Genomic DNA, 25,928 nt, shown 5'->3' with positions numbered 1-25,928 from the left:
TCTGTTCAAACTACCTATTTCTTCTTGATTCAGTTTTGGTGGGCTGTATGTTTCTACAAACTTGTCCATTTCTTCTAGGTTGTTGGATTTTGTTCATAGTATTCCCTTATGTTTTTTTGTATTTCTGCAGTATCAATTATGTCTCCTTTTTTATTTCTTATTTTATTTGGGTTCTCTCTCTCTTTTCTCCTTGGTGAGTCTGGCCAGAGGTTTATCAATCTTGTTCCTCCTTTCAAAGAAACAGCCCTTGGTTTTATTAATTTTTTTTTCTATTTTTAAATCTCTATTTCCTCTCTGATCTTTATTATTTCCTTCATTCTGCTGACTTTAGGTTTTGTTTGTTCTTTTTCTAATTCTTTTAAGTGGTAGGTTAGGTTAAACAGGCATTGTTAACTCCACTTTACAGATGAGAAAACAGACACGTCAAAGGATCAAATGAATTGCTTAAATGTCTTATGCATGTCTGACAGTTTCCAACCCTCTCCTCTGTAATTCTGGCAGGTCTAAAGTGAAAGGTCTTTTCCAATCCACAGACTTGCATATGACACTTAAGTAAGTCATGTATTCATTGAAGTCACTGTTTCTCACCTGTGAAGTGGAGATTCTAATTTCTATCTCATAAAGCAGGTAAGATAGTGCCTATAGGCCAAAAAAATGAAATCCAATGTTAATATTACATTTGTGCTCCAGCAGCCCTTTCTTTTTTTTCTTTGAAATTTTTACTTTCATTACTGATTTTTTTAACATCTTTATTGGAGTATAATTGCTTTACAGTGTTGTGTTAGTTTCTGCTGTATAACAAAGTGAATCAGCTATTCATATCTCCATATCCCCTCCCTCTTGTGTCTCCCTCCCAGCCTCCTTATCCCACCCCTCTAGGTAGTCACAAAGCACCTAGCTGATCTCCCTATGCCATGCAGCTGCTTCCCACTAACTATCTATTTGGTAGTGTATATATGTCAATGCTACTCTCTCACTTTGTCCCAGCTTACCTTTCCCCCTCCCTGTGTCCTCAAGTCTATTCTCTGAGTGTGTGTCTTTGTTCCTGTCCTGCCCTAGGTTCCTCAGGACCTTTTTTTTTTAGATTCCATATGTACCTGTTAGCATATGGTATTTGTTTTTCTCTTTCTGACTTACTTCACTCTGTATGACAGACTCTAGGTCCATCCACCTCACTACAAATAACTCAATTTCGTTTCTTTTTATGGCTGAGTAATATTCCATTGTATATATGTGCCACATCTTCTTTATCCATTCATTTGTCAATGGACACTTAGGTTGCTTCCATGTCCTGACTATTGTAAATAGAGCTGCAATGAACACTGTGGTACATGACTCGTTTTGAATTATGGTTTTCTCAGGGTATATGCCCAGTAGTGGGATTACTGAGTCATATGGTAGTTCTATTTTTAGTTGTTTAAGGAACCTCCATACTGTTCTCCATAGTGGCTGTATCAATTTCCATTCCCACCAAGAGAGAATGCAAGACGGTTCCCTTTTCTCCACACCCTCTCCAGCATTTATTGTTTGTAGATTTTTTGATGATGGCCATTCCCAGCAGCCCTTTCTTATATCACTATGTTTTATTATGTGACATTCTTTAAAATTTTTCCTGGTTACATTCTCTTTAGAAAAAGTGTTTATTTCTACTAACAGAAAATAATGTAGAATTTCATATTTGCTGTTTCTCTGTTTCTTTATCTGAGGCATCAATGTGGCTACTGAATAGGACAAATCTCTTTCACATTACTTGTTGCCAAAGATTGATACCTCACTCTAATAATTATGGTTGAAGATGGACTCAGGAGTATTTTTTCCCAATAGAATACATTCAAAGATGAGATATGTTCAAATAAGAACAATATTACATTCAGTATACAAACTGTCTTCCTAGTTAAACTTGCTAAAGCTGTTATTGCGGAAAAAATTATATCGGTCTGTTAGTTTGCTTTTGAATAAGTCTTTGTAGTGTTTTAGTTTCTTTGGTGGATTACAGTGCATATAGATGTATGAACACATCTCTAAAAATTACTCTTTTCCAGCCAGCAGAATCATCCTCAATGAGAGTAGAAACTTTCAAATGTTCCTTCATTAGTTATGTTCCCAGATGAATATAAATTTTAACCTTCATCTGAAGATACAGAAAGCAGATACTTGGAGGTGATTTCAGAAAATATTACTGTCTTCACAACAATATATAAAAGGGAGAAAAATATTATGTGTACTTCTTTAGAAATGGATCATGCCAACAAGATGAAAATATATTAAGATTAAAAATAACCATTCTCATGCTTTCCACTGCATCGGGTATGATGTACCCGAAGTTCAGTCACAGTGAAGACAGCAGTATGCCTACCAAGGTGAGAATGCTTTGGAGGTCATTTAATTCCCCACACCAATCAAAGACTACAGTTTTATTCGTAGGAGTAAGTGAGGGCCAGGGGGCACACAGAAGGTCTTTGCATTTGGGAGGGAAACATGCACAGTGTATATGTTAGGTCGACACTAATCTTTGAAGTCTGTGTAACAGCTCCTCTTGGGATATGTAGACAATACCATATCTTCATTAGTTTGATTTAAAATCAGCTAACAGCTCATTTCTTCCATGCATTTTTTATAAACCTCTGTAAGAGCAGTGTCATAAGATAGGAATTATATTTTCTGTATATATCATTTCATATTTGGCATAAATAGGTGGCACTTTGCAGTATAATACTAAACATTCCCCATTGTGATATCATTTCTTTAGGGTGTTCAATATAAACTATGCTTAAGTTACTATAGTTCTATTTTAAAATGTTTATATTTGAAACTGGTTGATATTACAATTAGTGCAAAGGGGTATTTTTAAAACAGCATTGGGGTTTCTTCATTAATGTGGGTATGAGTATTCTAATTTATGAAAATATTTAGATTTCAATTCTTTTATTAGTTTTCTAATTACAATATTTTCCTTAAAATGACAGATAACAATGTTTAAAGGGAAAAATTTCTGATGTTTATTTTACTGGTTAGTGCCTATCTTTTTATATCACAATATTGTGTTCCTGACATTTTTTAGTCTAGCATACAGGAGTTTAAGGTGTGTAATGTCAGGATTATTATTATAAAACGCTGTTTAGTAAAATGTGAATAATCTTACAAAGCGATTTCAAAACAGGTAAGAAAACATACCCAATAGGAGGTTATAGGTTTATGTAGTTGAAGTCAAGGGCAAGTAGTATTACTTCTTAAAATTTTTTTAGGAGGCATTTCCAAGATTTCTTTAAAATATATTTTCTTTTTTTGCACAAAAATTTTCTTTCTAAATATTTTCTCTGAAGGAAATTGCCTCTTAAAAAGTAGAGTGGGATTTCCCTGGTGGCGCAGTGGTTGAGAGTCCACCTGCCAATGCAGGGGACATGGATTCATGCCCCGGTCCGGGAAGATCCCACATGCCGCGGAGCGGCTGGGCCTGTGAGCCATGGCCACTGAGCCTGCGCGTCCGGAGCCTGTGCTCCACAATGGGGGAGGCCACAACAGTGAGAGGCCCTCATACCGGAAAAAAAAAAAAAAGTAGAGTGAGATGAATAAACTAATATTTGTTGCATATTTATTAATGTATAAGAAACATCTGACACAGCACATGACATTTTATTCAGTCTTTAAGGGGGTGTTATATAGTTCTATAAGTAACTTGCTCAAGGTCACAGAAATAATAAATAGCAAAGCTTATCTTCTTATTTAGCCTGAGGAATATAGGTAGGAGTGAAGTCTAATCAAAAGTTGCTGCATTTGTGGTATCTGCCTTGTCTGCAAAGATGATGGCAGCAATGTCTAGGATGTCCCTATGTGCACATATTGTTCTTTCCATAAAGCCATGGGGCCAATTTCCTCAACTCTTGAACCTGGGATGGCCTAGTGACCTGCCATAGACTCTGACCAATAGAATCTGAAGGAAGGGGCACTGTGTGACTCCCCAGGGTGATCTTCAGGGCAAGGGAGAAGCCCAAGAAGCAACAGCCATTTCTCACTCCAGCTGAAGTATCCGATATAGGAGTGAGGTCATTTTGGACATTCTAGCCTCAGGGAGCTCTCTGTGGAATGCAGATGCAAGAGTTAACCCGGCCACCTCTATGTGAAGGAGAAGAACCACCCAGCTGAACCCAGAAAAACCCACAGAACTGTGATAAACAATAAATGTTTTAGGCAATTAAGTATTTGGGTAATTCATTTTGCAGCAATAGAGATCTCAGACACTGGTATCTGGAAGTGAGGGGCTGCCATAACAAAATAGGTGGCATTGGTTTAGGGACATCAACAAGTAGAGAATGGAAAGATGGTGAGGAAGTTGTTAGGGCTGGTGTAAAAGCAGTGAAGCGATGGTCACTGGAGGCTGGAGAAGGGGAGACATTTATGCGTTGGTGCAACAATTAGCATTAGTGTCACCTGTGAGAACATGGAACCTATAACAAGCATGTAATAAACCTGTGGGTCAAAAAAACAAGATTCCCAGGCAGAATGTGAAAGTGAGAAATGTCTTCTTTTAAGTGGTCTTAAAAGAAAAATAAGTGAAAGAAATTAATTATTCATTTTTCAAGCAGATTTTAGAGGAAATAGAGAAGGCAGTCTCAAAGTAAGAAACTGTCTCCAGGTAAAGATAACAAGAAGTGTTATGGCCAATTTGCTTTTAAGAACTAAGCAAGACTTAAGACAGGGCTTAATAGAAGTTTGAAGGGTGTGCTGAGACGAAAGCCCATCCTGGGGCCCACACTCTTCACCAGTGCATATGCAATGGTCAATGGAAGGCCACTGGCAGGCCTCTTTGTCTCCCCAGGCCTTAGAGTTCCCACCAGTCAGACCTTCCCCCATGTTAGAGAAAGACACAGGCACGGAAGGGAAGGCTGGGTGAATGATGAAGCCTTTTACAAAGAGACAAGCTGGATGATCAGATGAGAGGAAGCTTTACTTACAAATCAATTAGTAAATTTTCATTTGCACTAATGGGAAAGGAGGAAGACCAGGTATATTCTTGACTGAGTTAAATTTTACAAGTAGGATTATATAGGGTCTCTTCTTAAGGTAAATTTCTTTATCTAAACGTAAATATGAAGCAGTAAACTATACTATATAAAAAGGTCTCAAATATTCCTCTATGTACAATTTTATACTTTGCTTTTGTTTCATCCAACTCAAAGGAAATCATAGCTTTATTTCCACCTGATTTATTTCTAGATACTATTTCTAGATACTATTGTACTTGTAGTGCTGGAGGGCTTTTCTATGACTTTCCTGCAAAATGTCTATCCAGTTGCAAGTCAAAAGCCCTTAGTTTCTGAGGTGCTTGTTGCTTTTCCTTAACTTCAGTCACAGGTGATCTATTACTTTGAGAGTATTCATATCAATTGGAGTGCAAATCTTAGCTTTGCTCCTTCAGTCTCTTTCTAATGCAAATCATAGTGTTTGACACCTCTGTCCACTTTTGCCTTGTATGAAGAATTATACCAAATTTATTGTTACCTCTCTGGGGTAAAAACATTTTTCACACAACGTGCCACCCTTACCACATAGATTGTGAATATGTGTTTAATGTCTATCAATTACTTAAGTACAGTGATTCTCTTATCAACTACCCAGCAAACTGTATGGTTTGCAACTTCTGTTTTCTTGCGGGTATTATAACCCTTTCAGTTTGTGAAATGTATTCTGAAAGCTCCTTTGGCCTTTCAGAAATTTTACACCTTTAGAACTAGAGTTGCTTTTAAATGATATTTAAATTGTCTTTATCATAACATGTAACATTTATTGGGGGGGAAAACAATAAGAGCCAAGAAGCCCATAAATTTAAGTACTGAGTGCAAGTTTCTTTTAATATTTCTAGTTACATTATTTTTGTTAAGAAAATGAGGAAAAAAGGACATCAAGATTTCCCTATCTAAGATCTCGATCTTGAATTTGACATATTTTGTGAAACAATTACCAGTTTTGTAAGTGCCTGAGTTGAAGTTCCAAGTTTTCATTTGTTTCTTTTTGTTCATCCAAAGATCTCTGGAGCTTATGGATCTGATTCAGGAAATCATCAAGCTGAAAGCAAAATAGAAAATGCCTCAGGTAAGATGACTGAAATAAGAAAATCCTTTTAAAAGCAAGTTTTTTGCATGACACATTCTTTTTTGTATATATACATGAATGTGTAGGAATACTTATTTTTAATTATAGAATTAGTTCATATAGTCAATAATAAACATCTACATGGAGTCTAGAATTTGACGAAATCTTACCTAGGCACTCCTCCCCTGTTTCTAACCTGGGCTTCCCTACCTTATTATTCTCAAGATTTTGAAAATAGTTTTACATATTTGCATGTGTGTATTTAAGTATAGCATATATGTGTGCATATACATATGCTAAGTGTATATATGTACACTTATATAGACACACACACATAATGGTACAAATAGAAATATTCTTTAAAATGTATTCTTTTAGTTGTTTTTAACTTAAACATAAAAAAATGGGTATCATGCTCTATGTAATCTTCTAATACTTTCTTTTTTAATTCAATTGCTAAGACTCATCCGTATTGGTGACTCACTGTAGCCTCTTTGTTCTGGTTTACCAGATGGTACTGCATGATGGTGCCATGACAGTACACCACCCTCCTGTCCATAACTATTAGACTGTTTGCAGGCTTGAGCTGCTCTGAACATTCTTGTGTAGATCTCCTGATGCATTTGTGCAAAATAGTCTCTGGAGACATACGTAGGAGGAGAATTGCCAAGTTATATTTTTTAATGTTTAATTTTTCAAGATAATGCTAAAATGTCTCCCCAAAATGATTTACTAACTTACCTCCCAAAGGCAGTTAGATGGGATCCTGTTTGAGCATATCTTCGCCAACACTTGGTGGTGTGAGATATTAAAACTTTTGCCAATCCTTGATCAATAGATTATGGTTGATACCTCTTTATATTTTTATTGGCTCAATGATATTCTTCTTTTGTTCCTATTCAGGTCTTCTGCTCATTACTCTGTTTGGAGCTCTTTCTTTTCTTTTTTATCTGTACATGTTTATGTTATAATCTCGATACTAACCCTTTGTCAGTTATAAGTGTTCCAAGTATCTTCAGCAAGTGTTATCAAGTTTATAACTTATTTTTTCCATTTTATTTAAGAGCTCTTTGGATGAATAATAGTCATTTTATTAAGCAAAATTTATCAATTTTTTTACAGTTAGGATGTATTTAATAATGCTAAAAATTACTTCCGTATGCAAAGCTTAGAGAAGTATTAATCTGTATTTTCAACTAAAATTTGTTAAAGTTTTGTATTTGTCATTTAAGTCCTAGATCAAGATGGAGTTAATTTTTGTACATGATGTGAGGTAGATCTCCAATTTTATTTTTTCTATATATAAACACATTTCCATAGGTGTTTAAGTTGCCAAGTTGTTTAGCCTGAGTGGGGTTCCATGGGGTAGGTTTAGATAGTTTTAGTGTCTTCTCTTCCTCACAACAATATCTAGCAACCATATTCCTCCAATTGAATATTTCAAAATCTTGTGGAAATTACCATGCATATATGCAGCTTTAAGACAAAAATCTTGCCTCTCCAAGCAGACTGCTGAGCTATGGCACTATAGTAAAATAAGGTTAATAATTTCCGTATTTAATAAAACTGTAAGGATAAGCAAATCTTCCTCACCTTGTACAAAGTCAAATTACTGCTAAATATGAAAATGAATCCCAATTCTCTGATCTCTTGATCAGTGTTATTCAAGTTAAATCATTTTAAACATTAGAAAGAATTATATAGAGTTGAGTTGGCATTATTATTTTCCAGGAGAAAAAAGCTATTTCTCTTCATACCCTCACCATTCTATAAACGCTTTTCATCAATTACTTGTGCCCATGAAGTAAACATTGTGAAGGTGTATCAAAATTAACTCTCAAATATTTTTATTTCTAGATGTCAAACCTTCAGACATTTTTAGTAATACACACTTTTTTTGACATCCACAATTCTTAAGTTTATATATACACCTATCAGAATTACTTTTAAATACATAATCCAAGTTTACTTTCTTACCATCAAAGTTCTCCCTTATGTAACCTGTGCAGGTTTTTGTGGACCTCCCTTTTCCTAGTTTCTGCTTTATATAGATAAATGTTGAACCAGAAATGTTTTTACAGATATTCTACATGTCTCTAGTTCTAATGTTTCTGCAGTTAATGTAACATGTATTTGTTAATATTTAGGCTCATGTTGGATTTAATCATTATATTTTACATCAAGTTATTCAAATCAAGTGTTGTGTATTTTGCTAGATAAATGTGACAAAAATATTTATTAAAGTACAAACATGTCTGTATATATATTACCTAAAAATTATTATAAAATTCGAGTAGGCCAGGCATCCAGACTAATTTTGCTTCTTCAGATACAGTCTTGCATCCAATTTCATTATTTGGGGAGGAATCGGGATGCTCAACGTTCATGCCTCATTAAAGATTAATTTTCTATCAGGATAAAAATTAGAAGAATAAGGTGATAGGCTAATAATGATTGACTAATTATTCTGGAATGTCGGATTATTTCACATTCTCATTTTCTTTCAAATATCTACTTGGAAAAAACCCACCTATTTGGCATTACCAAGGGCAGTTCCCAAATCATTTACTTAACGAATGAGAAATGTTATCTTTTTGTACTTTTTCTTCCATTTATAAATTTTCAGCTTTTCTATCACTTGGGATTTTAATATAGGAATACTAATATGGGATATATGGTAACTACTTGGAAAGCTTAATTACAGGCAGGTATTATTAGATATTTAAGGAATATTTTGGTACAACTATAAGAACAGCAGAGTTTAAGTAGAATATGATACTTAAGTTATTCATTATATTTGAAATTAAATTTTGTAATGCATTTTGGAAATGTATAACAAAAGTTTTAACATTCATATTTTTAAAAATTCATGTATTGAAATGTCTGAAAAATAATATCAGACACATAAAAACTCTTTCATTATGTTCATGAAAAAGTCAAACTGACCTGAATGATTACTGAGAGTTTTGTTTAATTATAATCCATCACTCTGACAGAACACTCTGCAGACATTAAGATGTTTAATTAGAATTCATAAAGCTATTTTATGATATTTAACTTTGGAAAAAAGGCTCATAATATTGTGAGTGATGCATGACATTTCTTATGTAAAATAACATACAAAGAAAAATCCAAAATGATACAAGATACTGGTGGAAGTGTTATATTTTCTAAATTTGCGTTAAGGATATTGAAAATGCAATGGAAAATACCCAAGGTGTAATTCAGACCTCACCTTGGAGATTTGGCTAACATCCAATTCTGATCTTATCTCCCCCCTTGACGAACCCCTCAAGAGCTCCCAGTGCCCAGATGAGCACATAAACCCTCCTCCCATTTTCTCTCTCATATTACCTACCAGGGTAATCCCAGGTTTTCTTTTGTTCTCCAGCAGCCCTGAGCTTTTTGTATTTTTAGCCCACAACAGGGTGGGTTGGGTGGCAGTCATGCTCATTTTCTCTTTCCCCAATGTCTTTGCTCACATTCTCTCTTCTCTATGCAATGGACTACGACTCTACTCCTAAAATCCTTTAAGGGCTTCCCTGGTGGTGCAGTTGGTTGAGAGTCCACCTGCTGATGCAGGGGACGCGGGTTCGTGCCCCGGTCCGGGTCCACATGCCGCGGAGCGGCTGGGCCTGTGAGCCATGGCCGCTGAGCCTGCGCGTCCGGAGCCTGTGCTCCGCAACGGGAGAGGCCACAACAGTGAGAGGCCCACGTACCGCCAAAAAAAAAAAAATCCTTTAAAACAGGCTTCTTAAACTTTAACATTCTATGAATCACCTTAGGATCTTGTTAAAATGCCAATAATGACTCAGTGGGTGTCAAGCACGGTTCATGATTTTTCCATTTCTCAAGCTGCCAGGTGATACTGACGCTGCTGGCCCTTGGAACACACTGAGTAGAGGTCAGTACAATTACCCTGGCCCAAATGATGTAGCTTTTCTTAAATTCTCTGCTATGGAGCTTAGGCCGGGCTGCAGTGGATGCAGCCACAGAGTCATGGAGTCGGAAGGTCCTGGCAGGTGTAGGGGAAGATAGAACAGATTCTGAGGCGGCTGAAGGAGAGGAATCTGCAGGCCCTACCTGCAGCGAGGCCTGTGGAGAAGAAGGGCATCAGGAGAGTGACCCTTTACTACTGGTGGGACGATACTCCACCCACTCTAGCATTAATCTGGACAAATAGGAAAGGGACCAAGAGAATCTGGATCCTCTCTTAGAGGTCTGTGCTGTTTGGATTGGTGTTGATCCAGTGCCTTCAAAAGTGCCTCTCTTTCCTTACAACCTTTAAGAACAAATAGGGCTGGAGTAAAGGCAAAGGTCCATCCTTCCCTGAGAGGGACCCAAGGCCACATGCACTTGTCAAGGTTGATCTGGAACAAAGTAAGTTTTTATTTTCCAATCCCTAGACAAAACGGTGGAGTAGAAGGACCTGAGCTCACTTCCTCTCACAAAAGCACCAAAATCACAACTAACTGCTGAATAACCATTGACAACAAAGGACTGGAACCTGCCAGAAAAGATACTCTACTTGTAAAGGCAGAGAAGAAGCCACAATGAGATGGCAGGAGGCGTGCATTCATGATACAAACAAATCCCATACCCGCCAGGTGGGTGACCCACAAACTGGAAAATAATTATATCACACAGATTCTCCCACAGGAGTGAGAGTTCTGAGCCCCATGTCAGGCTCCCCAGTCTGGGGGTCTAACATCAGAAGGAGGGATAAATTAGGAGGTTGGGGTTAACATATACATACTATTATATATAAAATAGATAATCAACAAGGACCTACTGTATAGCGCAAGGAACTCTACTCAGTACTCTGTAATAACCTATATGGAAAAAGAATCTGAAAAAGAATAGATATATGTATAACTGAATCACTGCTGTACACCAGAAACCTAACATTTAAGTCAAATATACTCCAATATAAAATTTTTTAAAAAGTAAAAAAAAGTTTTTAAATTTAAGAAACCAAAATCTTTACCAAATAAAAACTTAGTTTTTTTATTTTCCTCATTCACAGTTATAAATTCTGATATTAAGTAAGGAATGAACTGTTGATGAAGGTCTTGCGACATTTAGTGTATTCTTAGGCATTTAGATTGTGAAAAGCAAATAAAAGCCTCTTCACATTAAAAACAAATACTCTGCTATGTCTGTTGTTTACCTTTACCCTTGATCTTAAACTTATCAAACTAAATTACAATAGTCATCGTCTCTCTCTCACAGGCTGTGAGGTTCTTGAAAGTGCTGCAGATACACACACACTTTAACTTTCCCTGTTCCCACTTGTGCACCAGATCCCATGCTCGTTCACCTACTCAAGGACACACACAGTATCATCAATACACGGTGCTGGGACTTCCCTGGCGGCGCAGTGGTTAGAATCCACCTGCCAATGCAGAGGACACGGGTTCGAGCCCTGGTCCAGGAAGATCCCACATGCCGTGGAGCAACTAAGCCCATGCGCCACAACTACTGAGCCTGCGCTCTAGAGCCCGTGAGCCACAACTACTGAAGCCCACACGCCTAGAGCACATGCTCTGCAACAAGAGAAGCCACCGCAATGAGAAGCCCCTGCTCACTGCAATTAGTGAAGAGCCCACGCGCAGCAACGAAGACCCAACACAGCCAAAAATAAATTTGAAAAAAAAAACACGGTGCTCTCATATATCTTCCTGTTTCTTTTCTACTTGATCCTTCCCATCAGGGGCTTTGCACTGACTGTTCCTTCTGCCTGGAACCTTCTTTCAACAGTTATCTGCATGATTAACTTTCATTAACATTTTCCATGTATTTATTCAAATCTGAGGCCAGACACCATATTTAACGTTGCAACCTGCACCCAAAGCAAGAACACCTGTTTTTTTCCAGCAGTCATATGATTTATATATAAATTGTCTCCGTCTCTCTCCACTGGAATGCGAATTCCATGCAGAAGGGATATTCATTTTATTCATGTATAGATTTCAAGTGCTTAGAATAGTCTTTGCATGTTTATAAAAAAGAATAAATTAATGTTGGGTAGGCTAAAGCAACAGATGCCCTTCCACTTTTGTTAAATATCTATGCCAAGAAAGAAGACCATAATTTGCAAATTCTATATCCATAGTATCCTAAAACTTCCATATGCCAGATAAATTCAGTTCAATACTTACTGTTGAGCACAGAATAATTGCTTTGTTCCTATTGCTACTCTGGTAAGGCCCTGGCCAGTCTGGCTGAAATCTGGGTAGATTCCCAAAAATTTATGATTCAAGAAAAATGTTTACAGCATATATTATAATCTGATCAAACTGGCAGTCTAATAAGGTCCAGCTACCGTCTAAGACTTGATAGTATGGAGACAATGACTTCAGCTAAAAAGGACTTGCAATTCCTGGAAAATGTTAATCTCCATCATTGAAAAGAAAGGGAAATAAAATGACAAAGGAAAGACGAGAAAAGGAAAGCCTGTTAGGTGATGCAGGCAATAGCACGTAAACCCATTTTTATTTTTATTACATACATCCTTACCTAAATCTAGCTGGAAACCACTGATAATCAGTTTTGATACATCTTTCCATTAGCAACTGAGCGGGACCCATGTCACAGAAATTGAAGTGACATGTTTAGCACTGGGTATTCTGGCAACTCTTTCTGGCCAACCTGCTCCAACTCTGCTCTAGGGCATCCACAGTGGGGTGTCTTTATAATCTCTGCAGTTTGGAATTTGATTAAGGTAATGAGGAAAGATGGCACAAATTCAGATGAGTGTCCTGTTCACAAATTCCCTAAACCCAACTCATGTAATGTAGAGCCTTTGTAAGGAATAAGTGGGCATGACAACTTGCTGACTTTAAATAATTAGTACAGACTAATTTTCCAGATATTTTTAATTGGAACTGAAATATTCTGAACCATTTCATTAAGGATTATACCACAACATGCTCTTCACCTAAAAACAAATCATTAAAATCAACAGGAACATTTTACTAAAACTTCCTGGTGATCTCTGATGGAAAGTGGTTGCCTTTTGAGAAGTTTGCTAAGTATATAGCATGTGTTACATGATTATACATATATTTCAATGTCAGAATTAACTTCGTTATTAAATATAATATCTTATTGCTACCTATATGGAAATTATTGGATGATTTATATTCAGTGACTCCAGCTAATTCTTACTAAGGTATTCAAAATTAAAATGTGATCTCACTTTAACGGAATACTAAATGTTCTGTGGTCTTGTAATCCATGATAATAGGTGTGATTTGCCAGAATTATTTATCAGTTTCCTTACTGGCCTTCTTTTTAAATACATATGTCACTGAATTTCACAGGCCTTTCATGAAACTGGCTACTAAATTTCTTCCAAGTACTTTCCACGTAAAGTGAGTAGATTTATTGCCTACCAGACAATTGTTAAAATGTTTAAGAAATGTTAAACAAGTAATAAGCAGGGCATAAATGTAATTGCTGAAATAATTTACTAAACTATAAATTTTCTAATGAGCTAAGGTAACAGTGCAATTATTATATAGGGTTAATGAAAGTACTATATCTCAGCTGAACGACAGAATTAAATTCTTCAGAGCAAAAGGAATAAGTTTGCTTTTAAGTGAATGGTTCAACTGAGTAATTCAATAAAGAATGACACATGGTTCAGATTTGAGAGATTCCCATTTTAAGGAAACTATTTTGGGAAACCTGGAGACAGTTTTCTCTAAGTGGACCTTACAGTGAATGAATGATAAAAATTACATTCCCAATGATGTGAATCAATTATTTCCCCAAAGGTTTTATTGTCATCTCAGTGACCAAAACAAAAACAAAACAAAACCAACCCAGAATAATTTTCCAAGTAGCTGTACTTTAGTGCCAGTACTTCCTTCTCTTTGGGAACACATGTGGTTAAATCTGTGATGAAGCTCAACATTCTTAGCAACAACAAAAGTATGAAAACAGGAACAGAAGAATTACAAGAGAAGAATAAATCTGGAGAACTGACACTTCCTGATTTCAAGACTTAACTAAAACTGTAGTAATCAAGACAATGCTTTACCGGCAGAAGGATACACTTTTATTCCATTGACCTAAATGTCTATCAAGAGTCCAGGGTCAGCTGGATTTTGATATGGGTGTCAAGATACTTCAGTGAGGCAAAGAATTATCTTTTCAACAAGTAGTTCCAGGACAATTAGATATCCACAAGCATAATTCTGAATTATGCTCACCTCATTTATAAAAATTAACTCAAAATGAATCATAGACCTAAATATATCTAAAACTATAAAACTCTAAGAAAACATGGGAGTAAATCTTCATGACATTGAAATAGTCAAAGTTTTTTACACAAAACAGCAGAGCCCAAGCAACAAAAGAAAAAATAAACAAGTTGGACTTGATTAAAATTATTTCTAAAAGTTTTATGGTTCAAATGAAACTATCAAGTTGAAAAGACAATATATGTAATGAGAGAAAATATTTGCAAATCATATATTTGAGTAGGGATTTATATCCAGAATATACAAAAAACACAACTCAATATTTTTTAAAAAAATGGACAAAGAATCTGAATAAGTTGTTCCCAAGAAAATATACAAATAGCCAACTAGTACATGAAAACAGGATTAGCATTATTAGTCATTAAGGAAATTCAAATCAAAACCACAATAAGGTACCACTTCACCTCCACGAGGTTGGCTGTAATAAAAAAGATGAACTCTGACAAGTGGTGGTGAGAATGCAGAGAAATTGGGACCCTCAGACATTGCTTGTGAGAATGGAAAATGGTACAGCCACTGTGGAAAAGAGTTCGGTGCAAGGCAGAAATAGACACACAGACAACAAACATTTGAACACCAAGGGGGGAAGTGGGGCGTGGGATGAATTGGGAGATTGGGATTGATATATATACACCAATATGTATAAATTAGATAACTAATGGGAACCTGCTATATAGCACAGGGAACTCCACTTCCCTGTACAATAGAAACTTACACAACATTGTAAAACAACGATACACCAATAAAAGAAATCGTTAACAGAGTTACCATATGATCCAGCAATCCAAGGGAAATAAAAACATCTACACAAAGCTTGTAAATGAATGTTCATAAGAGCATTATTCATAGTAGACAAGGAGTGTAACAACCCAATCACCCAAATACTCATCAACTGAAAAATGAAGAAAAAAATGTGCTATATCTGTGCAATGCACTATTTTCGGCCATACAGAGAATGAAGTATTGATCCATGCTACAATATGGAGGAACCTTGAAGACACTATACTAAGCGAAAGAAGCCAGTCACAAAAGGCCATACATTCTATAGATGCTATAGAATATAGCATCTATAGAATAGGAGTTACCTATTCTAAAATAGGTAACTCCACAGTGATAGAAAGTAGGCTAGTGATTGCCAAGGGCTGGGGGTATAGGGAGACTGGGGAATGACTGATAATGGGTTTGTGTTTTCTTCTTTGAGATAACGAAAATGTTTTAAACTTAGATTGTAGTAATTGTGGGACAACTCTATTTTACTAGAAACCAATGAATTGAACACTTTAAAAGTGTGTATGAATTAGATCTCAATAAAGACATTAAAATAAACACAATAAGAGTAAATATGGCATACATTTCAGTTGCTATATTTATATATTAAGCCAAATCAAAATTAATTCCAAGGTATCTACAATAGAATTAAGCCAATTGAATATATCCAAGGATTCGAGCTCTTAAGAATGTTATCTTAAATAATAGTATCACGTGAATCTAGACTATTTCATTGCTTTATCTCTATATAATGAACTTCTGAAATATTCAAGAATTGGATGGACTTGATGCCTTAATGAGTCTAACGATTATTGGCATTGCTTTAACATGTATTGACCTAGATAATCTTATGTGACTATTTATTTATATACAAAGCATTCTATTAAACAGTTTATTTCAGCTCAGAGTTATTTTTCTTTTCTTTTCAATAAATTAAAACAGCATCATGGTCAGTGGGAGCTAAGCACCTGACATCCTACAATACTGATGATTCTTAATTTATGTCCTGAGAGACTGAGTATTTGTTCAGGGTACCATAGCAACTGTAGAATCAAAGCTATGATATTATGTGACAAATCTGTAGTTGAGAGAACACTTCAGGATTCCATTGGATCACCTGGGGCAGCAATATTACAAGTGTTTATGGTGTGGTTTCTTGATAAGGGACACTTAATTGGTGCTAATTTTATCCAAATTACAGACAACTATAGGGCATCTATTTCCATAGAGTAGAAAAGTCTCATCAAGATGTGTGAGAAAACACTAAGTATATTTAATTTGTAACTGGTATCTCACAAAGGTTTTGATATTGATCTTTATTAACACTGACTTCAAGTTGCATTCACCTAACCAATATGCTAAAGTGTTTGCGCAGAGAATAATAATATCTTGTCTCACATCAAAGGAAGACAAAACATTGTCAAATAATATTAATTTTCATGACAACAGCACTTGTATTTGATCAGCACCATGATGTATATATTTCCCACTTTCCTCTCTGAGAATCTGAATAGTAGAGAACACTAATAAAGTACCCAGGGAACAAACAATCCTTCCTTCCCTGTTTCATTTTACTCAATTAACACACAACAGATGTCTGCTTTCAGAAGGAAGCTTTGTAAGAGCACTGGGCTATGTGCCTCTTTGCCTTTGGATACTGTAGTGAATTCCAGCATCATGAAATTTAATGAAAGAAATGAAATCGCCATTTTTGTCCCAAGTTTTAATCTTTTATCACAGGTCTTGAATCACCAGGCTTAATCTCCAACTAATGTTGAACATGGGTATAAAAATACTGTTACTCCTCGTTGTTTTAACCAAAAGAAAAGGAAATTGCAGAAACATCAGTTACAGAAATGCAAAGATGAAATGTGATTAGAATTGTAAAACTCTTTAGAGGAATGTAAACATTAAGAACAAGAATATTCAGTACAAAACTACTCAATTTTACTTACTATAACAGGATTTGGAAACTCTTCCTCATGGCTCTGTACTCTAGCAATTCAGCCTGGGTATTACGAAAGTGCCTGCCACCCTATAGGCCATCTACACAGGTGACAGCCTGCTAGTGAGTCAGAAAAATCTGTTTCTACAAATGTGTGGTGAAACCGTTATAAAACATGGAAAACGGAAATCTTATTAAAAGCCACATGACGGGCTTCCCTGGTGGCGCAGTGGTTTGAGAGTCCGCCTGCCGATGCAGGGGACACGGGTTCGTGCCCCGGTCCGGGAAGATCCCACATGCCGCGGAGCGGCTGGGCCCGTGAGCCATGGCCGCTGAGCCTGCGCGTCCGGAGCCGGTGCTCCGCAACGGGAGAGGCCACAACAGTGAGAGACCCGCGAACAGCAAAAAAAAAAAAAAAAAAAAAAAAAAAAAAAAAAGCCACATGACTTGTATCTAAAAAACCACAAAGAAAAACAAGTTAGAAACTAACAGAATATTTAAAAACCAGTAATTACTCTTAATTGATTACAGCTAAGGCTCAAGCTCTTCTTAAAATAAGAATTAGATAGCCAAAATTAGAAAGAGATACAATGTTATTTCAAAATAAAATTCATGAAAAGAATAACTAGAAAAGAAAAAGTCTTCAAAAATATGTTTCATAAATAAGCAGACTACAAAAAAACAGCAAGATATGTATGTTAAGAGAAGGGGAAACAAGTGATATTTTTTGATTGATAAATCAAAGGACTAGTGCTTAATTTCCCACAGAGGATAGGGAAGACATCATAGTCTAATAATCAGCTTTTATTCAGAAGAGAACCTTTAAGTGTTTGAAAAGGACTATAATGATAAAAGGGATAATTACAATGATAAAAGGAAGAAATGTTTTCCTCTATCATACAAATATCTTTCCAGATTACAATTTTCCAAAATGACAGAAACATATGGAGTGGAAGTTACTTACCCTGCAACTTCTCCATGAATGAAACTGTTTTCACTTATAGGCACCTAACTGCATTTATATGGGTTGCTTTCCTGGGGTGGAAAGTTAAGACGGAACAAAATCCTTCTTTAACTGAATAAGATTCAAATAGAAAACTTTATAATTAAAATATTATACTCTTCCTTTAAAGAGAAGATGCAAACTGACTTGGGAATGAACTTCTGCATACATAATCTATAAACGTGGTTATCGGTCACTTCTAATGGAAGTTTCAAACAACTACAAGAGATTCCAAAAGTGCAATGTTTCTAAAAATGTTTCTGAAACAGAAATGGACACCTCGTTATTTGTTGAATTATATTTAAGCTTCTGAGTTCCAAACTTCTGCAACTGTCTATTATAATCTTGGTTATTTTGTAACTGAACCAACAGCCATATCATTCCAGAAATCTCTTCACCAAGAAACTTTGATTAATTTCCTCTGAATAATTTTGATGACTGTTATCTAAAATAATCTACGGTTATAGCAGTAGCTGGATTGCTTAATATAAGAAAAAAAGTTAATGACACAGTAGGATAAGTGTTTTAAAATACAGAAAAATATTTAAGTATTTTGTTTTACATATTTCCTAGTAGAAAATGTTTATGATCAACTTAGCTTAACAGTGATAGAGAAAACTCTATTTTAAATAACAGCAAGGAATAAGTAAATGGAAATGTAGTCATGATTTGCAAAATTTATACAGTATTGAAATATGAAGAAAATATTTCTTCCCCTAAATAGTAAGTAGAATAAAGCTGGCACACTTTAATTGCAATGCATCACTGCCATCATAGCCTTAGTAATATTACAAAAGTCAAAGGAGACTTAGTGCTGATGGAATAAAGATGGAAAACAGATATGTAGAGCACATTTCTTAAAACAGAATTCTAATTCTGTACATATGAAAACCAATGAGACGGTAGTAAGCATTCTTTCACTAGAGTAACGTTCAGATTCCAAAATTTCAAAATATTTCCTTGCACCTTTCTTTGAACATAATCACTGCCCACCATCTGAGTCACTAGAACCAACTGTAAACAGATTTACCTGCCATTTATTTTGTACTATCAAAACAAAGTCAATATAGTAAAAAGGGTGAAACACATCTTTAAGTTATTATGAAAGCAGTTTTGACCTCACAGACCTCCAGAAAAATTGTCTAGGACCTTCAGAGTTGAGAACTGCTGGTTTAAAGAACGTTTTCCCAATGAAGTACTTTCTAAGTTGGATGAGTTCAAACATGATTGGTCTACTCTGCATTTGGCTAGAAGTTTCTAGAAACAGTATGAAAAATATTCTCAAATATCTGACTCAAACCTCCTTGTGTATAGGTTATATATATAAATGAGGAAGCACATTATCCAACCTGATGGAGAATGGCGGCTTCTCATGTTTAGAATATCACACAGCAACACATGCTTTAAAAGTTACCAGCTTGGAATGCTGCTGTCCAGTTCACCTGAGAGTATCTGTAAATGGAGACTGCTTCCACTAATAGTGTGCAAGTTCTAGCATGTTTAGCCTCCTGATAAAGAACTATGAGGTAAGCAAATAAATGAAAGCAAACCGACATGCCCTGAATGCATATAAATGCATGAAGTGGGAAATGTACTGGAAAAATTCCTGAATGCTATCGGTCATCCAACAAGGTATTTACGGCCTTTTTTTTCCCCTCAACACATCCATTGTGCCCGTCATACCTAGGTCATCACGTGAATACATCCCATGTAGATAGGCCAATGTAAGACTTTCTACAGCTACTTCGTGAAATAAAGATCATGCAACTCCTTGGAGTTCCAGTTTTTCCTCAGTTTTGATAAACATAAACTGATTTAGCTATTAATACCTTAAATATTCTACATTAAAATGACAATAGATATTTTATGTAATAGAGACCTCTAGTTTTAAAAATAAACTGTAACCATCAAAGAAATGTTGCATTAGCTAAAGACTACAATTCAGAATGTCCTGGGCTATTTGTTTACTTTTTGTTATTCAGGGAATTTTGTGAAAAATTGACATCACTGTAGGATACCACTATAATTACTGCACTTGCGTAAAAGACAGACCCAATCCTCCTACATTTAGGAAGGCAATTATATTTCTCCTTTTGAAGACACTGTATTTAAACTGAGGGTTTTTTCCAAAGAAGACCATATTCTGCTAACAGACAATATGCTATAAAGTATTTAATTTTGTTTACTTAGTAATTAAAAGGAAATGCAGTTTGTTCAGTAGTATAGATACTGAAGTTAAATGTTATACCACTAGAAACGTTTAACTGGCTACAGACTTAATAGACTTTTAGCATGTAAGATTTTTAGGGATTTTAATAGACTTTATTTTCTAGAGCAGTTTTAGATTTACATAAAAATTGAGAGGAAAGTAAAGAGTCCTCATGTAGTCCCTATGCCTGCCCCACACACATCCCCACCCCAGTTTCCCCTGTTATTAACATCTTGCATTAGTGTCGAACAGACAAAAGATAATGTCATCTTGAGCAAGGCTGGCAGTCATGAGGGTGGTGATAGGTGGTCATTTTGTGATATGTTAGAAATACAGGACTTAAAGAATGTGAGGATTGATTTAATATGGAATAAGTGAGAGAGAGAGGAGTTAAAAATGATTAATTGTTTTGCCTGAGTAATGGAACAGCTAGAGAAGTGGGTTTAAAGATATAAAGTTGAGAGTTGTCAGCATATAGATGGCATCTAAAGCCACGAGGTTTGAAGATATCACCTTTCGGACGCGCAGGCTCAGCGGCCATGACTCACGGGCCCAGCCACTCCACCGCATGTAGGATCTTCCCAGACCGGGGCACGAACCCGCAATCCCTGCACCAGCAGGCGGACGCTCAACCGCTGCGCCACCAGGGAAGCCCTGAAGATATCACCTTTGGAGCGAGTGTAGGTAGGCACAGAATAAATGAAAGGATAAGACACTCACACATATAGAACTGAAGACGTGAAGAGAAATCAAGATTGAGATGACGAAGGGCAGAAGAAGGTGAAACCCCAAAAAAACACTGATTTTTCTAGATGCCTAGAGAGTACGTTACTTTAAGAATGGGACTGATTGTGTCAAATTATTATGATAGTTTGAGAAAGATGAAGCCCAAGAATGGAGCACTGGCTTTAAAAGTATGGAGCACATTTGTGGCCTTGAGGACTTTTCCATTGGTAAAGAGGCAGTGGTCAGAAGTATCACTGCTGTGATTAGAAACAGAATGAAGGTTGTGAAGATAAGAAGTTAATATATTTCTTTCAGGTTTTTTTTTTTTTTTTTTTACTGTAAAGAGAGTTTAATAATAGCAAAAATGGAACGTGTACTTAAAGGAAGTCAGTTCATTTACAATACTTTATAAAATATTTAAATATACATGTATGTGTATATACACATGAATATATATATATACTTGTGTATGTTTTTTTGTTGTTTTTTTTTTTTTTTTGGCTGTACGCGGGCCTCTCACTGTTGTGGCCGCTCCCGTTGCGGAGCACAGGTTCCGGATGCGCAGGCTCAGCAGCCATGGCTCATGGGCCTAGCCGCTCCGCGGCACGTGGGATCTTCCCAGACCAGGGCACGAACCCGTGTCCCCTGCATTGGCAGGCGGACTCTCAACCACTGCGCCACCAGGGAAGCCCCTTGTTTTATATATACAGGCTGACCACAGATAGGAACTGAGAAATTTCACCCATAGGATCAGATATGTAAGCAGAATATAATGGTTCCAACTGATACAGCTAATTTGGTAGATGTGATGGTGAGAAGTGTGTAAATATTCTGTATTCCACAGTCCTGTTTGTTTTTGTTTCTCAGTAAATTCAGAAGAAAGATTATCATCTGAGAGTATGGAGGAGTGAGGAGGGGTTAGAAAAGAGATAGGAAGTGAAACAGTCATTTAGAAAAGTTAATGCTGGAATGCTAAGATGCTACTTGAGACTAGTGATCATGACTATAAACCAAGACCTGTTACCATAGCACTAGGTTCTTTAGTGCCACGTGCACAGCTGATGAAGCAGAAGGTTGCATTTAATGATGAAGCAGAGCTTGACCTTTACAAGTGAATGTCTACAAAGGATATGGGGGCAAGGAATTAAGGTATATGCAGTGAAGGGATTATAATGTAGAGACATCACATTTCACAAGGAGTGAAATCAGAAATGGAAGTGGATAAGTGACAGAGAAAAAGCAGTATCATCAATAGATTATATGCCCCAGGGGGTTGAAGTTTTGTAGTACTTGGTACTGAAGAAAGTAAACCAGAAAGATAAGAGTATGTTTGGAGAGTTCGAGACCCTGAAGAAAGTCTAGTAATTGGTGAAGATAATATCTGCAATGTGACCTTGGGAGTAGGTTGGTAAAGTCGAGTGAAGGACACGATAACTGGAAAAGAAGAATTTGAGGAACTGAGAGTGCAAAGTGCTGAAAGTTTTCATTTGGGATACTGTACTCAGTAATAGAGTCCAAAAGAATAGAGAAGTGACATTGCCAAGATGGTGACAGAGGTTGTTTTTGACTTCACTCTCCATCACAGGAAGAACAACTAGCAACTACTCATGGACAAGGCATCACTGGGAGAATCCTAGAACACAGGAAGGAGGCTGAGTCAGTCGCCTTGCACCCCAAAGACCAAGATAGACTGAGGGGGAAGGTGAGAGGAACAGCTACACACTGACTGCATTGCCCCTCCCCCAGGCTGGGGCAGCACCAAGATCCTGTCACCTGGGACCCTGATTGAATCACTACAGTTTTCTCCTTCAGAACAAGAGCTCTTCCTTAGAACTCCATCCGAATGACTGCAAGTGCATTTTATGATGGATGCGGATGACTGTACAATACACCACCTTCAAAGACTACCCCTGGCTTCTTCAGAATCATGCCTAGAACACCCATTTTGGATTTCTCTGATGTAGACTCTCTACCAAAAGGGTTTCAATCTAGAGTTGACATCCTGGCTCTGGCTTCCCTCCATCCCAGCCTCTAGATCAAGTTCTGGATCTCAACTCTCTTACTCTGCTCTGTCCTTCTACTGTTAATAGAGTCCTGTCCCATTGTATTCTGAAATATGATTATCACCTCTGGAACATACAATTCAGTCATTCAATGCACTAATTTAACTCTCAAAAAGTGATTGTTTCCAATCAAATGTGCAATTACCGAGAAGTGACAGAACTATACTTTTCGCTTTCTTAAATGAATCAGGTAAATACTTGAAACAAACAACAACAACAACACAAAAAAGCCCACCAGAATCTGGTGGGTTTTTCTAATCTATAACTTTAACAAAAAGTAAAATATTTTCTGCTAATTAAAGCAATAATATGTGAAGATATAGTAAGAACATAAATCTTATATCTTTAGGAGATGACTATAACTGTTGAATATTTCTTCATAATTTGTGCCAACATAAATTTGTCTTGCATTTATACTCATATTTCTTCATAATTTGTGCCAACATAAATTTGTCTTGCATTTATACTCATTGAGTGTGAAATGCATCAAATTACAAATTTAAATATGTCTAATTGTGTGCAGTTTATATTTTGTCATCTGATTTTCCAACTACAGCAGAACCACACAAATGAATAGTTATAGATCTTGCATATATAGCTTTTTAAACTTCAAAAGTTCTTAATTTATTATAGCATGAAGGGAAAATGACTCATAAGAATTTCATAGCCTTAGAGTTCTGAGTGTTTAAATACACATAGTCATACCTTTTTTCATAATTCCAGTTGAGCAACACTAAAAAAAATTAAGTTTTCATATTGGTTAGGTAACTGAAATGTCCTGTAATAAATGACCTACCTGACAAATCTTTAAAAAAGACAGAAGTTCAAATATCATGATTATTATTTTAGAAAGTTAAAAAGCATGTAAACCTAAAAGTATAATTCCACTCGACATTTTTTTACAACACAATATTAATACCCTAAATATGTCACTCTTTCTCATTATATATTCCATATAAGAAAATTTTGAGAAAGATTTTTATTTCCTTTGACACAATAAAATGTCCCTTGTTTTATTTTTATCTTACTGGAACATTATTTGAAATGCTTTACCATTAAGCTCAATTATGATTTTTTTCATGAAAAGAATATTGCAATTAGAGCAGAAAAAAAATAATTGTCCCTGAATGTTCTCTTTGAAATGACCCACCAGAAACTTAAAACACTTATCTTTTTTTTTTTTTTTTTTTTGCGGTACGCGGGCCTCTTACTGTTGTGGCCTCTCCCATTGCGGAGCACAGGCTCCGGACGCGCAGGCCCAGCGGCCATGGCTCACGGGCCCAGCCGCTCCGTGGCATGTGGGATCCTCCCGGACCGGGGCGCGAACCCGTCTCCCCTGCATCGGCAGGCGGACTCCCAACCACTGCAGCACCAGGGAAGCCCTAGACAGCAAGTTCTTTTAGACAGTAAGTGGAGTTCAAAGGTCCTTCCTGAGTCTTATGGGCCTTGATTGTTTTCAGCTCAAAATAATCCACATGCCAGAGTGGCACATTCTAGGGTGGCCTGTTTTGAACACCATCAGAGACAATTTAGGTGGTTGGTAAAGTGAAGGAAGAGCAAGATCATGAAGAATGATTGCAGGAAATGGTGCCCTTCAAATTATCCACAGAAAGTGGAGCAAAATTATTAGAAGGATTTAAATTAACTGCATACATGTACAAGGATGCAAGACCTCTGTTCATGTTGTAGTGCTATGATGTCTTGATTTTAGGGGCACCTGAGACCACTCTACTGATGCTGGCCCAGTTAGAGGCACAGACTGTGCTGGTCCTTGCCCATATATTCCGGTTGGGGTGTCAGACAACAAATAATTAAACGCATAATTACAACTAGCCCTGGAAGGAAAAGAAACATGGCCACCTGTTTCCGCTGCATCCTGTGAAAACCACCATCTTGACATTTATTTTGCTATATTTAACTTCAGACATTTACGTTGGACTATCCCCAGCCACACTGTAAACCTCTTCTTGGGAAGAACTCACTCAAGTATATTCTAACATCTAACACAGAGGTTAGGAAGTAATTAAGATTAAATGAACTGGGCTGGTTTTTACAGTTCAGTTCAGATCCTGGGTCTGTGGTTACCGCTTGTGTCCCCGTGTGAACATGAAGCCGGCCTCTTTATTATTTTTTTTTAATCTTAACCTGAAACACTTACCAGATCTTTTCCTTAGATAAATGTGAATTTCAGTCTATCACTATTCTCACAATCTTAAAATTAGCAAGGTGTAAATTAATGAGATTTCACCAAAATATATTTCGGGCTGGGAAAGAATTCCTGTGTCCTTCCAAATAAAGGCTTGCTTAAAAAATCAGCTGTTAATTTAGATAATTAATGTTCTGTAGGTTTAAACAGTGTCTCTCACATTCATCGTTGCTGATATCAGACTTTTGAAAAGATTCACCTTTTTGACACCAGAAGCATTAAAATGTGAGGCCAGAATTAGCTAAGCAGTAATAAGGTGATAATTGCTAAGTGTGAAGCCACACAGACAATGCATTTAGAAAAACACTAGCACTTTGAGAGTGAACTTACAGTGCTCAATAGTACCTATTCTTCCCATCTGTTTAAGTGATTTTTTATCTTTTGAATTTCTCTCAAAACTAGAAGACACCAATTTGTTTTGCACATTACAATGCTACAGGTAGACTACAATGGACTAAGCCTCATTTCTGTAGCAAGCCATTTCATTTATGCTCTACTAGTAAAATCTGTTACAGTAAACACATGCGTTCAGTGGGGACCAAAGTTATGAATTTGAGTCTCAGTGGTGGCAGTCTTTTCTCATTAGACCAGTGGTTCTGATATTTCACTAGACATTAGAATCATTTGAGAAGCTTTTAAAAAATACTC

At 36.5% G+C, this 25,928-nt stretch overlaps 1 protein-coding gene across 8 annotated transcripts in view; it reads right to left on the bottom strand.

The window, feature by feature from the left end:
• CCDC102B (coiled-coil domain containing 102B) overlaps positions 1 to 25,928 on the bottom strand; it is a 268,909-nt gene that overhangs the window by 30,978 nt on the left and 212,003 nt on the right. For 5 of the 8 annotated variants that reach the window (XM_073790811.1, XM_073790808.1, XM_073790805.1 and 2 more), the window contains one exon: positions 5,960 to 6,063. The exons of 2 other annotated variants lie outside the window; for them this stretch is intronic. In XM_073790811.1, coding sequence (XP_073646912.1) covers positions 5,960 to 6,063 — 104 coding nt within the window. Of the gene's footprint in view, positions 1 to 5,655; positions 6,064 to 25,928 lie in introns of those variants that run through there. One more of the 8 variants, XM_019936444.3, reaches the window with a different exon arrangement.

The sequence above is a fragment of the Tursiops truncatus genome, chromosome 13, assembly GCF_011762595.2.
Source record: "Tursiops truncatus isolate mTurTru1 chromosome 13, mTurTru1.mat.Y, whole genome shotgun sequence".
In the NCBI taxonomy this organism is placed as follows: domain Eukaryota; kingdom Metazoa; phylum Chordata; class Mammalia; order Artiodactyla; family Delphinidae; genus Tursiops; species Tursiops truncatus.
The sequence above is the reverse complement of the archived record's forward strand: the minus strand, read 5'-3'. Positions and strand labels throughout refer to the sequence as shown.